Source organism: Nomascus leucogenys, chromosome 22a, assembly GCF_006542625.1.
Source record: "Nomascus leucogenys isolate Asia chromosome 22a, Asia_NLE_v1, whole genome shotgun sequence".
Classification (NCBI taxonomy): Eukaryota; Metazoa; Chordata; class Mammalia; order Primates; family Hylobatidae; genus Nomascus; species Nomascus leucogenys.
In genome coordinates, this window is record NC_044402.1 from 103,797,052 (window position 1) to 103,811,819 (window position 14,768).

The 14,768-nt window shown below is 43.2% G+C and overlaps 1 protein-coding gene across 24 annotated transcripts in view; it reads left to right on the forward strand.

Annotated features, from left to right (window-relative positions):
• The first annotated feature begins 2,217 nt into the window (after positions 1–2,217).
• ABI2 (abl interactor 2) overlaps positions 2,218–14,768 on the forward strand; it is a 112,771-nt gene continuing 100,220 nt past the window's right edge. For all 24 annotated transcript variants that reach the window (XM_030802827.1, XM_030802831.1, XM_030802838.1 and 21 more), the window contains exon 1: positions 2,218–2,788. In XM_030802827.1, coding sequence (XP_030658687.1) covers positions 2,672–2,788 — 117 coding nt within the window. In that variant the 5' untranslated portion in view covers positions 2,218–2,671. The remainder of the gene's footprint in view (positions 2,789–14,768) is intronic.

Sequence of the window (14,768 nt, forward strand, 5' to 3'; positions counted from 1 at the left end):
CTGAGTTTCACCCTTTGATTTCTCTTTCTTTTTCGAGACAGAGCCTCCCTCTGTCGCCCAGGTTGGAGTGCAGTGGCGTGATCTTGGGTCACTGCAACCTACGCCACCCTGGTTCAAGCGATTCTCCAGCCTCAGCCTTCTGAGTAGCTGGGATTACAGGCATCCGCTTCCACGCTCAGCTAATTTTTGTATTTTTAATAGAGACGGGGTTTCACCATGTTGGCCAGGCTGGTCTCGAACTCCTGACCTCAACTGATCCACCTGTGTCGGCCTCCCAAAGTGCTGGAATTACAGGCGAGAGCCACCGTGCCTGGCCTCACCCTTTGATTTCTTGATAAGGAAACTAGGCCCAAAGAGATTGTCACTAATTAGAGAAAATACTAGAATCTTTTCTAGGTAATTTCTAGAATGATGAAACATCCCAGAGGGAAATTTGTTTATTGGGCTAATTGCTAAGCAGTAGTTGAAAAAATGCTGGGTGGGAATAAGTAATGATGGGGGAAGAGTCTGTCTACCATTTAACTCACCTGATGGGCTTCTTCAAGTTCAACATTATTTTTTGATCTATTGAAGTTTAGTCTGAAAGAAAAGTTTGCTTCATCTAACATTTGTTTTATTCACTTGATTATTCATGTCTTATTCATTGAAGCAAGTTGATGTGTCATTTAAGTAACTACTCCTTTCCATCACTCGTGCTCTCAAACTAATGAATCTTAGTGTGCGTGACCCTGCAGCTTTCATTTTTAACAAGCTCCTCACACTTAAGTTTGAGAACCACTACTACAGAAGATGGTTAAAGTGCTTAAGAATAAAACTAGTTGGACTAGACCAACATTTTCAATATCCTTTAATTTAGGTTCCACAGTGAAAACTCATACATTCTGCTAATATTATGTATCATGGAGCCAATATAACATTACGGTTTGCTCCAGAAATTTGTAATGATATGGTATTAAAGTGATTTTTTTTTTTTGAGACAGAGTCTCGCTCTGTCGCCCAGGCTGGAGTGCAGTGGCGCGATCTCCGCTCACTGCAAGCTCCGCCTCCCAGGTTCACGCCATTCTCCTGCCTCAGCCTCCCGAGTAGCTGGGACTACAGGCGCCCGCCACCATGCCCAACTAATTTTTTTTTGTATGTTTAGTAGAGACGGGGTTTCACTGTGTTAGCAAGGATGGTCTTGATCTCCTGACCTCGTGATCCGCCCGCCTCGGCCTCCCAAAGTGCTGGGATTACAGGCGTGAACCACCGCGCGCGCCCGGCCTAAAGTGGTTTTTTTTGAAAGTGTAAGCTTCCTCATTATCTTAATGAAAAAAATTCACTGTAGGAGGGCCAAGAGATCACCTGATTAAGAACAGTGTTGAAACAATGGATCTTGTTCTAACTACACAAGTCTAAGATGGTACTGCCTGGAGTCAACTTTGATTTTCCACAGCACAAATAACGGTCATGGCTTCATATCTCAGCAATGGTCAGGAGTTTTAGTTTTTCCAGATTACATTGTGTGAGGTACTCGGATTTAGGAAAACAAGACACAGTATCTGGAGAATAAAAGCAGAATTACAACTCGGCAAGAGCAAAATTATCTGCCTTGAATTTTTGTAGCACTTAATGTTTTTTCAAGGTGTTTTCACAATAAACGTTGATTTTACCTATGTAACAGCCCTGTGAAGAAGGCAATTACTACAAGCAAAATCGTTTTCAAAATTTTAAATACTGAATCCATGAATAGGAAAAAGGACAGCGAAGTTGATAGCATTACAGAAATGACAGAAAAGGTTGTGAGTGAGGAAGCGAATCGTAGAAATGGCAAACATAAAAAGCTGAGGCCCACGGCACCGCAAACCAGAAGAGAAAGGGGCTAACCTGGCAGGGGAGAACGCCGTTAGTAGGGAAGTGCAAAGAGGCAGGAGCGCAGGAAAGCTGGGGTCAGGAAACTGCAATTCACTGCAACAAAGAGGATGAGGTCAAATTTGAGAAAAATGAAGTCAGGTGGCATTGAAAGCTGCGTGAAAGTTTGTTTTATTCCTGCCCTGTTGAGGTGTGATCTTTCACAGAGGAGGGTCCCAAGAGTGGAGGCTGTGCCCTCCTTCGGCCTCCTGTCAGCAGCAGAGGGAGAAAAGCCTCGAGAAGTTCCCCAGGCCGATGACCTCCATGGGGACAGAGCCGAGATGAGTCCCGGAGGGAGCCGGCGGGAAGCCAGCAGAGCAGGGTGGTGTGTTCCCGCCGGGCTAACAAAGGCCGCCGGGAGGTGGGGGCTTCTCCAGCCGCTCCAGGGGCAAGCGGGCGGCGGAAGGGTTAACTGCGCCACCAACTCCCGCACGCATCCCGGCCCCTACCCCGGCCGTCGCTAGGAGACGCCGGAAGTGGGGGAGGGGCCGGCGGCGCGGGCGAGGGTGGGAATCTTTTTCGGGCTCCCGGGGGCGGAGGGAGTGGAGCGCGCGTGCGCGCGCCCGGCCGTCCGTCGCAGCGGTGACCGTCCTCGCAGTCCGTCGGCTCGCGCCCCGCCCCCGTCGCCCCCACCCCTGTCGCGCGCTGGGGCTGTTTCTCGCTCCTCCCGAGTTACCGCCGCCGTCACCGCCGCTCCTCCTCTCCCGGTCCTGGGTTTCCCTGGCGCTGCGGCCGCCGCTCCCTCTGCGACCTGTATGAGGAGGAGGAGGAGGAGGATGTGAAGATGGCGGAGCTGCAGATGCTGCTGGAAGAGGAAATCCCGGGGGGCCGCCGGGCCCTCTTCGACAGCTACACAAATCTGGAACGGGTGGCCGATTACTGCGAGAACAACTACATCCAGGTGCGAAGCATCCCCCGCTGGGGCGCGTCGGGCCTCGGGGCGGTGAGGGGCGCGTAGGGGGACCCCCGCGTCGGGGGCTGCTGCGCCTCGGGGCGTGGGGCCGAGGCCGCCGCGGGGACACGGCCCGGCGGAGCCCCCGATGGGGGTGGGGAGCTGGGTGAGGGCTGGGGCTGGTGAATGGGTGGGAATTCTCGGCTGGAGAAACTGTATTTTTAAAACCTTTTAAAAAGCGGTGAAGCAGTTCTCGGCGTGGTGCGTGTGTCGCGTCCCGCCTCCTCGCCGCTCCCGCCCTCGGCCGCCCCCGCACTCCGCGCGGGTCAGCGTTCCGGATGGCGGAGGGGGCAGAGAGTGGCATTTTCTGTTTGACAGAATCCTGCTCCGCACCTTAGGGTAGGGGTGTCGCGGGTATTGACGGGTTACCTCCATCCCCCAAATTCTGGACGATTTTTAAGTGGCTATCTTGCTGCAAAGTGAAGTGCTTCAGGCTTCAGTTTTCTGTTCCTGTGAATGCTTCAGAAACCCTTCCTTAATATTTTATGTTCTAAAGGGGATACGGTAGAAGAGCAGCAGTTTCTTGTTGGAAGTTAATGCCTTTTTTCTCCCTATGGAGAAGGATGATGAGCTGATTCCCCCCTCCCTCCTAGTTCCTTTAGAATAGGCAATTTTCCTGGGGGTGGGAGGAGGACGGACTATGACAGTTTCTTAGAGAGAATTGGGAAGATGAACCTCCTGGTTTAATTTTTTTTTTTTTTTTTAACCGTGATGGATCGTTTGGCACAGGGGCTGATAGTGGTAGCGGCGTGTGTGTGTGGAGGCGGGGGATACTGGATGATATGAGATCCAGCTGCTCCTGGATGAAGCAAAATATTCTGTGGATTAAAAAAAATCTTTCTTTAAAAATTACTTGAAAGGATAGCAGGTTAAAATGCACAGTGCAAAATCCAAAATCTTTTTCTTTTTTTTTTATGGTTATTTTGAATTATGGGTTCTGCCTCCATTTTTTTTTCTTTCCCATTTAAATTCTCTTGGGATAAAGATGGAAATGGAAGCAATATGTTAAACTGTTTCTTCACAGTCCCTTTTTTTTTTTTTTCCTTTTTTCTTGCTCCCACCTCCATCTCTCCAGGGATCCTTCTTTTTTCTTTTCTTTTTGAGAGACAACCTCGATCTGTAGTCCAGGTTGGAGTGCAGTGGCGCGATCTCGGCTCACTGAAACCTCGGCCTCCTGGGTCTGAGCAATTCTCATGCTTCAGCTTCCCGAGTAGCTGGGACTACAGGCGCCCGCCACCACAGCCGGCTAATTTTTGTATTTTTAGTAAAGATGGGGTTTCACCATGTTGGCCAGACTGGTTTCGAACTCCTGACCTCAAGTCATCCACCCACCTCGGCCTCCCAAAGTGCTGGGATTATAGGCGTGAGGCACCTTTCTTAACATTAGCTATATAGGAAAGCATTTTCATGTCTTAGTGTAAATTTTAAAAAACAGGTGTTACAATTTTATAGGTTCGTAAATTTTGTAATGGCCACATTGTTGATCACGGAAGTGAGATTTCGTTTCATTAGACATACTATTATCTTGTAGACAACATTTGTATTTGAGAATGAACCACTGTATAAACCTGTTCCCTCGAAAGAGGCAGTCGAGTATGGCTACTAGGAAAGGAATGTAGGCAAGATTAATACAAAAAATTACAAATGTCCACTTGTAAGGTACTTTGCTGATACAAGTGGGGTAGAAAAGATTCAGAAGTTCAGGCCTGGGCGATAAGAGTGAGACTACATCTCAAAAAAAAAAAAAAAGGTTCAGTTTCTCAATTTTTCGCTAAAATTGAAGGTCTTTTATGGCCTAGAACTGTGTGAGGGGTGGATGGTACATACCTAGTAGGAGAGGCTGATCTTGGAGGAAATTAATACCATGTAGTTAATTTACACTCTCTAGTGCACTGCTGGTACCAAGGAGGACTGGAGGAAGCAATGCTGTTCTGAGGGAATTCACAATCTCTAGTAGAGGCAAAACCTAAAGGAATGAAGTGGTAATTCCATTGCCTTGTGCAGCATATTATGGGGAAAGAGTTGCAGGTCAGAAGAGAAACTGAGGGTGGAAAAGTGGATTGCAGTTATTACCAGTAAGAAAAAATAAGCAGATTTCTCTCTGTTTTGCAAGATGATTTTTTATTGTAATTTGAAGGTACAAGTTCCTCTTAAGTTATAATTGCTATATAAAGGTAAAAGGATAAGGATTATTAAAGCTGAAAGGTTAAAGGAAGCAGCAGTTGTCTTTTTAAATATTTTATACATTTCCTCCAGTTGAAAAGAGAAAAATATTACTACTATCAGTCTCTGTTTTAGCAATGGGACTCAAAATTTAGTGTGGTAACATTTTAAAATTTAAAGCATAAATACTGATTAATATTAATTTAATAGAAATGAACTTATATTTTAAAATAGTTTATTTCTTCAATTTAGCATCTGAAGTGTATTTTACACTTTTTCTTTTTTGATTATCATTTATTTTAGGATGCCTTGGGTATATAATTGGTACACTCTGTCAGGATGATAGCTCTTACATGATTTGTTGGGAAAGTTGATAAATAGACGTGGTGATAGTGGATTTGTGTTGATCCAGCTGTACGTTTGGCTGACCAGCAGGGGTTTTGATGCTGCCTAGACCGTGACCAGCAGGGGTTTTGATGCTCCCTGGACCCCGCAGTAGATGAAAGTTAATTCACAGGATCAGTGATCAAATGGTCAATTTAGCCTTTTTTTTTTTTTTTTTCCTGAGACAGAGTCTCGCTCTGTTGCCCAGGCTGGAGTGTAGTGGCGCGATCTTGATCTCTGCTCACTGCAACCTCTGCCACTTGGGTTCAAGCGATTCTTCTGCCTCAGCCTCCCGAGTAGCTGGGACTACAGGCGTGTACCACCATGCCTGGCTAATTTTTGTATTTTTAGTAGAGATGGGATTTCCCCATTTTGGCCAGGCTGGTCTGGAACTCCTGGCCTCAGATGATCAACCTGCCTCGGCCTCCCAAAGTGTTGGGATTACAGGTATGAGCCACTGCACCTGGCCAATTTAGCCTTATAATAGCATCATGTCTTAGCCACTAGCTCGAGGTAACTAACCCAACACTCATTTTATTGTGTGGAAATGTAATTTTTGCCTATAAAGTAGAAAAAAAATCTGTTTATCATATGTAATAAGTGTTTTTGCTCAGTGTTCTTTTTTTTTTTTTTTTTTTTTTTTTGAGACGCAGTCTCACTCTGTCGCCCAGGCTGGAGTGCAGTGGCGTGGTATCTGCTCACTGCAACCTCTGCCTCCTGGGTTCAAGCGATTCTCCTGCCTCAGCCTCCCGAGTAGCTGGGATTACAGGCACGCACCACCACACCCGGCTAATTTTTGTAGTTTTAGCAGAGACAGGGTTTCACCATGTTGGCCAGGCTGGTCTCGAATTCCTGACCTCAGGTGATCTGCCTGCCTTGGCCTCCCAAAATGCTGGGATTACAGGGATGAGCCATCGTGCCTGGCCTGTGTTCTTAAGTAAGTGGTTTTATGCCTAGGAACATCAAAACATTTAAGGTAAATAACATTCTAAATGTGGATTATATGAAAATTGAGCCAAGGAAGGGAAATAATTGTGCTGTCCTGAAAATAATTGTAGTCTGTTTAAATTGTTTGTGTCTTAGGAAAGTACCCTTCAGAGGCTGGGCACAGTGGCTCATGCCTGTAATCCCAGCACTTTGGGAGGCCAAGGTGGGCGGATTACGAGGTCAGGAGATCGAGACCATCCTGGCTAACACGATGAAACCCTGTCTCTACTAAAAAAAAAAAAAAAAAAAAAAAAATTAGCCAGTCGTGGTGGCGGGTACCTGTAGTCCCAGCTACTTGGGAGGCTGAGGCAGGAGAATGGCGTGAACCCAGGAGGCGGAGGTTGCCGTGAGCCAAGATTGCGCCACTGCACTCCAGCCTGGGCGACAGAGCGAGACTCCGTCTCCAAAAAAAAAAAAAAAAAAAGGACCTTTCAGAAATACAATCAGCATTAGGAGTGATCAGATAATTCCTGTATTGAAATACACATACAGACACACACACACACATACACACACACACAAAATCTACAAATAGAGCAGGGTTGTAAATAGCTGTTTTCTAGGTTACTCATGCAGTTAACGTTAGAAATTAAGGCCAGGAGCAGTGGCTCATGCCTGTAATCCCAGCATGTTAGGAGGCCAAGGCCAGTTGATGGCTTAAGCCCAGGAGTTCGAGACCAGCCTGGGAACATGGCAAAACCCCTTCTCTACAAAAAAAAAAAAAAAAAAAAACTAGCCAGGCCTGGTAGCATACTTGTAGTCCCACATACTCAGGAGGCTGAGATGGGAGGATCACCTGAGCCTGGGAGGCGGAGGCTGCAGTGAGCCATGATCCCACCACTGCACTCCAGCCTGGATGACAGAGTGAGACTCTGTCTCCAAAAATATGTTTAAAAATGTTTTTTTGTTTTGTTTTTTTTTTGAGATGGAGTTTCGCTCTTGTTGCCCAGGCTGGAGTGTAATGGCACGACTTTGGCTCACTGCAACCTCTGCCTCCAGGGATCAAGTGATCCTCGTGCCTCAGCCTCCTGAATATCTGGGATTACAGGCACACGCCACCACACCTGTATAATTTTTGTATTTTTAGTAGAGATGGGATTTCACCATGTTGGCCAGGCTGGTCATGAACTCCTGATCTCAGGTGATCGACCCATCTCAGCCTCCCAAAATGCTGGGATTATAGGCGTGAGTCACCATGCCTGGCCTAAAAAAAATTTTTTTTTTTTTTTTTTTTTTTGAGATGGAGTTTTGCACTTACTGCCCAGGCTGGAGTGCAGTGGTGCGACCTCAGCTCACTGCAACCTTCGCCCCCCGGATTCAAGTAATTCTCCTGCCTCAGCCTCCCGAGTAGCTGGGATTACAGGTGTGTGCCAACACGTCCAGCTAATTTTTGTATTTTTGGTAGAGATGGGGTTTCGCCATGTTGGCCAGGCTGGTCTCAAACTCCTGACCCCAGATGACCCACCCACCTCGGCCTCCCAAAGTGCTAGGATTACAGGTGTGAGCCACTGCGCCTGGCCCCCTAAGAGTCATTTTTAATAAAAATTTAGATAGTTTCGTTATTCTAACCTCTAGAAAATGGGATAGTCAAAATATTTTTTTCTAAAATATGATAAACAGGTATAACTACAGTTTGCTGATATTTATCAGATTGATTTTATTTCTTGCCTATACAAAGGATTTAGTAGTTGGTAGAGACTTTTTTTTTTGAGATACATGTAAGACCCGTGTGTCTTTTCTTCATTTATTAATATACACATCTAGGCCGGGTGCGGTGGCCCACGCCTGTAATCCCAGCATTTGGGGAGGCCGAGGCAGGCACATCACGAGATCAGGAGATCGAGACCATCCTGGCCAGCATGGTGAAACCACGTCTCTACTAAAAATACAAAAATTAGCTGGATATGGTGGCGTGTGCCTATAGTCCCAGCTACTTGGGAGGCTGAGGTGGGAGAATCACTTGAACCTGGGAAGCGGAGGTTGCAGTGAGCCAAGATCATGCCATTGCACTCCAGCCTGGGCGACAGAGCAAGACTGTGTCTCAAAAAAAACCCAAAAATTACACATATAATGCCTAATATGTTTGAAGGTGTCCAGGAATTAAAAATGTTTTGGTTAACTTGGAATCTACGTTTTTACAAATAGAAGAATTTTTATTACAGTGTAGTTGCCTTAATGTTTAGGTAGATGAAATAACTCCCTATTTGTTTTTTTATTATTTCATTTTATTTTTTTGAGACGGAGTCTTGCTCTGTCCCCCAGGCTGGAGTGCAGTGGCACAATCTCGGCTCACTGCAAGCTCCGCCTCCCGGGTTCACGCCATTCTCCTGCCTCAGCCTCCCAAGTAGCTGGGACTACAGGCGCCCGCCAACACGCCCGGCTAATTTTTTGTACTTTTAGTAGAGACGGGGTTTCACTGTGTTAGCCAGGATGGTCTCGATCTCCTGACCTCGTGATCCGCCCGCCTCGTTCTCCCAAAGTGCTGGGATTACAGGCTTGAGCCACCGCGCCCGGCCAACATAACTCCGTATTTGTTACTTTCCTGAAATCTGAAAAGCCAACTTATTGATATGTACATTTTTCTTTTTGTTAGATAAAAGTTACTGATTTTTGTGAGTGACAGTTCACATAGATGCATAGTAAAATCTTATTGTTTGGATTAAGAGTAGAATGATCCCATAATATGGATTTACTCAAAAGAGAAGAAATTAAGAATTTACCTCAAATTTTTACCTGAAATATTTTTGAACAATAGGAGACATATTAGTAGCTTTCCTTTTCTTCTCTTAATCAACGTGGATACTCCCAGAGTTCACTAAAACCTTCATGAGAGGTTTACAAGGGGATATTATCAGTCAATTTCATAAAAAGTAATTACTAAAATGATATAAAGATTTAAAATTTTTATTTAATAAAAATCATTAGAATACACGCTTATTGTTAAAAAATTATTAGAAAATACAAGTAGGTATTATGAAAGAAATAGAAAATTGCCCGATCATCTTGAATATATATCTGGTACTCATACTTTTAAATCTTTTTTGTATGCACAACTATATATCAATATTTTTGTAGAAATGGGTTTATGTTCTATATTCTATACCTTTAAAAGAAACTTTTAAGGATGCTGGGCTTGACTTTCTTTTTAAATGGATGTCATATAGTATATTGGGAGGAGGTTGGTTATATTTATAGGTCGAGTTCTGTATGTTCTTGCAAGTGGGAGAATCTTAAAATACCTAGAATGAAGGAGACAGAGGTCAGTTGAGAGTAAGGAGACTGAGTAGAATTTGGGAGACTGAATTCCCCATAGATTAAGATGACTCAACTCATTTGAAATTGATCAAGGCTTACCATTCCTCAAGAAATTAGTCCCTAACCCTCAGCAGAGACATTTGGTGAATAGATTTTCAGTGACAAATCAGTCATCCTCAAGGCCTTTGACAGGATTGCAAAAACAGGCTAATTTATATTTGAGCCCCTTGCTCTTTTAAACATTTTGTCATTTGTACACTTCCTACACCTTCTTGTCCAAGGAACTTAAGTGACCTCATAATTTCCATTATTGATCCAAGAAATCCAGTCTCACCTCATTTCGCCCTTCCTTGAAGAGCTTCCTGGTTCAAAATTGTTCTTTACCAAAATAATTAATTAATAAACTGTTCATTTACTTTTTCTTTTTTCTTTCCTTTTTTTTTTTTTTTTTGAGATGGAGTCTCACTCCTTCGCCCAGTTTAGAGTGCAGTGGCGTGATCTCGGCTCACTACAACCTCCGGCTCCTGGGTTCAAGCAATTCTCCTGCCTCAGCCTCCTGAGTAGCTGGGACTACAGGCGCGTGTCAGCATACCCAGCTAATTTTTGTATTTTTATCAGAGACAGGGTTTCTCCATGTTGGCCAGGCTGGTCTCGAATTCCTGACCTCGAGTGATCCACCTGCCTTGGCCTTACACAGTGCTGGGATTACAGGTGTGAGCCATCGTGTCCAGCCTCATTTACTTTTTCTTCTTACCTTGGTGTGGGTAATGTGAGAATGTATGATAGGTTTACTTTATTTAGAGTCATCTTTTCTCACCCAGAGAATAATATATAAACCAAATTGATTTACTTATGTGTAAAATATGTAGTAGAGATTTTTTGAGCATGAGGTGCTTTTGGTGTTACTTTTTCTTTTAAAATGCAGGGAATTTAATAGTATGCAGTTTCAGTGTGTGTAAGGTAATCTTTTGGTGGATGAAATATATTTGGTGGATGAATATGCTGTGATTTGCTTACACCCACCCCAAATCCATTTTGCAGCACCCTACTCACTGTCCAGAGATTCTGGGAAAAAAAAACAATAGAGAAGACAAAGCCAATCTAGACACCATTTGACTCTACCTTGTGAATATTCTGAAAGTTACATTAGGCTAGTTGTAGATTTTTTTTTTTTTTTTTTTTTTTTTTTTTGGAGACAGAGTCTCTGTCGCCCAGGCTGGAGTACAGTGGTGCGATCTCGGCTTACTGCAACCTCTACCTCCTGGGTTCAAGCAATTCTCCTCTCTCAGCTTCCCGAGTAGCTGGGATTACAGGTGCACGCCACCACACCTGGCTAATTTTTGTATTTTTAGTAGAGACGGGGTTTCACCATATTGGCCAGGCTGGTCTCGAACTCCTGAGCTTAGGTGATCCGCCCGTCTCGGCCTCCCAAAGTACTGGGATTACAGTGTAAGCCACTGTGCCTGGCCTAGTTGTAGACTTTTGATAGCTTATGGTTGAATTTTTATGGGGTTGGTTAATAGATTGGATTCATGAAGTAGCGTGTAGGGCGACACATTCTATTTTGGATTTTTCATTTACTTTGTGTTTCCTTCCAGATACGAAGCTCCTAGAAGATGGAGTCATTTCTTAAACATTTCTATATTTTCCCATTAGCTGTAGGATGTTTAAATAGTTGCTGAATATAAGAAATACAGACTTGAATATGCAAGAGCCTATGCACTGAATTATTTTTATTTTATTACTTTATTTTATTTTATTTATTTATTTTTTTGAGACAGGGTCTCACTCTGTCACTCAGGCTGGAGTGTAGTAGCACGATTATGGGTCACTGCAGCTTGCGCTCCCAAGCTCAGTCTTCATACTTCAGCTCCCAAAGTAGCTGGGACTACAGGCTTGTGCCACCATGCCCAGCTAATTTTTGTTGTTGTTGTTGTTAGAAATGGGATCTCACTATGTTGCTCAGGCTGGTCTTGGAACACCTGGGCTCAAGCAATTCTCCTGCCTTGGCTTCCCAAAGTGCTGGGATTACAGCTGTCAGCTGCCATGCCTGCCTTGAATTATTTTACAAGTAGGATATACTTACCTGTAAATTTACCTTGCAAGTTTTTTCCTATTTGATTTTTTGGTGACATTTATGTTCCGTAAAGTTTTGCAGTACTTTTCATATTTGTATAGTTCATGCAAGGAACATAGTTTTGCTTTTTTCTTCTTAAACAAGTAATATACTTTGTAGAAAATTTGAATGATGTAACGGCTTTGTTTTGAATCATTTACAACACGAATTTTTTCTCATTTGATTTTTAAAGTCAGGTTTATTGAGGTTTAATACATATATGGTACAAGTCACCCTTTTTAGGTGTAAAGATTTATGAATTACAATAAACTTACATAGTCATGTAACCACCACAATGTAAAATTTTCCTTGTACCCTCTGTAGTCAGTCCTGTCCCTCCACTACTAGCCTTTGGTAAACACTGATATATTTTCTGTCCCTCTAGTTTTTGCCTTTTCCATAATGCCATATAAAGGGCATTTTATAGTGTGTAGCCTTTTGCGTTTGACTTCTTGGTACTAGAAGTCCTAATACATTTGAAAATCACCAGTGTTATTGTGTTTTGTCAGTACTTTATTCCTTCTTATTACTGAGTTATATTCTAGAGTTTGAAAGAATCATAATTTGTTCATCCATTCACCAACTGATGGATTTCTGGATTGTTTCTAGTTTTAGGCAGTGGTGAATACGGCTATAAACATTTGTATACAGGTGTTGGTGCAACCTAAGTCTTCACTCTTTTGGGTAAATTTAAGGGAACAGATCCACTATTGTACCCTGGTGACAGTGGATATATCCACATAGGCTGCATAGGCCAGCGCTTGAACTGCGTCTGATCTGAATCTTGGCTGAGCACTTTGTGATCCTCTTGGAATATGAGATTATGGGAAGTTTGCGAGGACCTTATGTGAAGCCCTTTCTCAATCTCTTCATCTGCCGAGGAGGCTGTACATGATAACAGTGCCTCATTACCTCCTGGTTCCGATGAGATGAGGCTCTCTGTTGTACCCTTTTAGGTAGTAGCTGCAGGCCATAAGACTGTAGTTGCAGCATGGCATTGGCTCCTCCACAACAGAGTGTCATATCTATGTTGTAGTTACCTGGCTCCTTTTGTTTTGGTATTGCTCTGCACAAGGGCTGTATCTTTTACTACTATTCCTTCTGCTCTCCATGTAAATGGTAGGCTTTCTGAACCTAACAAGCACTTGGGCAGGTCTGTCACATTGCCTTCTCTTTGTCTTGACAATAAATATCTAATAGTGGGATTATTACCATATGGTAAATGTACGTTTAGTTTTATACAAATTGCCAAACTCTTTTCCAGAAATGATGTACCGTTTTGCATTCCCACCAGCAAAGATCCAGTTGTTCTTCATCTTTGTCAGCATTTGGTTTTGTCAGGTTTTAAAATTTTAGCTATTCTGTTGTTAGTGTTGTCTCAAAGGCCATATATGACAAGCCCACAACTAACATCATACTCAGCCATGAAAAGTTGAAACCTTTTCCTCTGAGATCAGGAATAAGACAGTGGTGCCCAATATCGCTAGTTCTATTTAATCAAGTACTGCAAAGTACTAGAAGTCCTAGCCATCCAGTTAAGAGAGAAAAATAAATAAAAGGCATCAAAATTGGAAGAAGTTAAATTGTCTCTGCAAATGACATGATCCCTTATGTATACAAAACCCTAAAGACTCCACCAAAAGACTGTTAGAATTAATTAACAAATTTAGTAAAGTTGTAGGAGACAAGATCAACATACAAAAATCTGTGTGTTTCTACATATTAACTACAAACGATCTGAAAAAGAAATTGAGAAAACATTTCCATTTGTAACAGCGGCAGAAAGAATAGAATACTTAGGAATAAATTTAACCAAGGAGGTGAAAGATCTGTACACTAAAAACTATAAGACGTTTTTGAAAGTAATTGAAGAAGATGCAAATAAATGGAAAGATATCCCGTGCTCATGAATTGGAAGATTTGATATTGTTAAAATGTCCATACTACACAAAGCCATCTACAGATTTAATGCAATCTCTATCAATATTCCAATGGTATTTTTCACAAAAACAGAAAGACCCTAAAAGTCATAGGAAACCACAAAATACTTTGAATAGCCAAAGCAGATTTGAGTAAGAACAAAGTTGGAGGTATCATACTTCCTGATTTCAAACTATATTACAAAGCTATAGGCCTGGCATGGTGGTTCATGCCTGTTATCCCAGTACTTTGGGAGGCCGAGGCAGCCAGGTCACCTGTCAGGAGTTCAAGACCAGCCTGGCCAGCGTGGAGAAACCTCATCTCTACTAAAAATATAAAAATTAGCTGGGCATGGTGGCACACGCCTGTAGTCCCAGCTACTCAGGAGGCTGAGTTGGGAGAATCACTTGAACCCAGGAAGTGGAGGTTGCAGTGAGCTGAGATCATGCCACTGCACTCCGTCCTGGGCAACAGAGCGAGACTCTGTCTCAAAAAAAGCTATAGTAATCAAAACAGTGTGTTACTGGCATAAAAGACATGTAGACTAATGGAACGGAATAGAGCCTGGAAATGTACCCACATCTGTGCAGGCAACTAAGCTTTGATAAAGGCACCAGGTACACAATGGGGAAAGGATAATTCAGTAAATGGTACTGGGAAAACTATATCCACATGCAAAAGAATGAAATTAGATCATGGTATCACACACACAAATTAGCTAGAAATGGATTAAAGACTTAAATGTAAGATCTGAAATTTTAAAACTCTTTGATATGGGTCAGATGTTTGTTCCCTTCAAATCTCTTGTTGAAATGTGATTCCCAGTGTTGGAGGTGGGTCTTGGTGGGAGATGATTGAATTATGGGGGCAGATCCCTCATGAATGGTGTAGCACCATCCCCTTGGTGATCAGTGAGTTCTCGCTTGGTTCACGTGAGAACTGGTTGTTTAAAATTAGTCTGGGAGCCCCCCCACCATGTGACATGCTGGCTCCAATTCTGCCATGATTACACCTCACCAGAAGTACGTGCCAGCACTGTGCTTTGTGTAAAGCCTGCAGAACCAAGAGCCGATTAAACCTCTTTTCTTTATAAATTACCCAGCC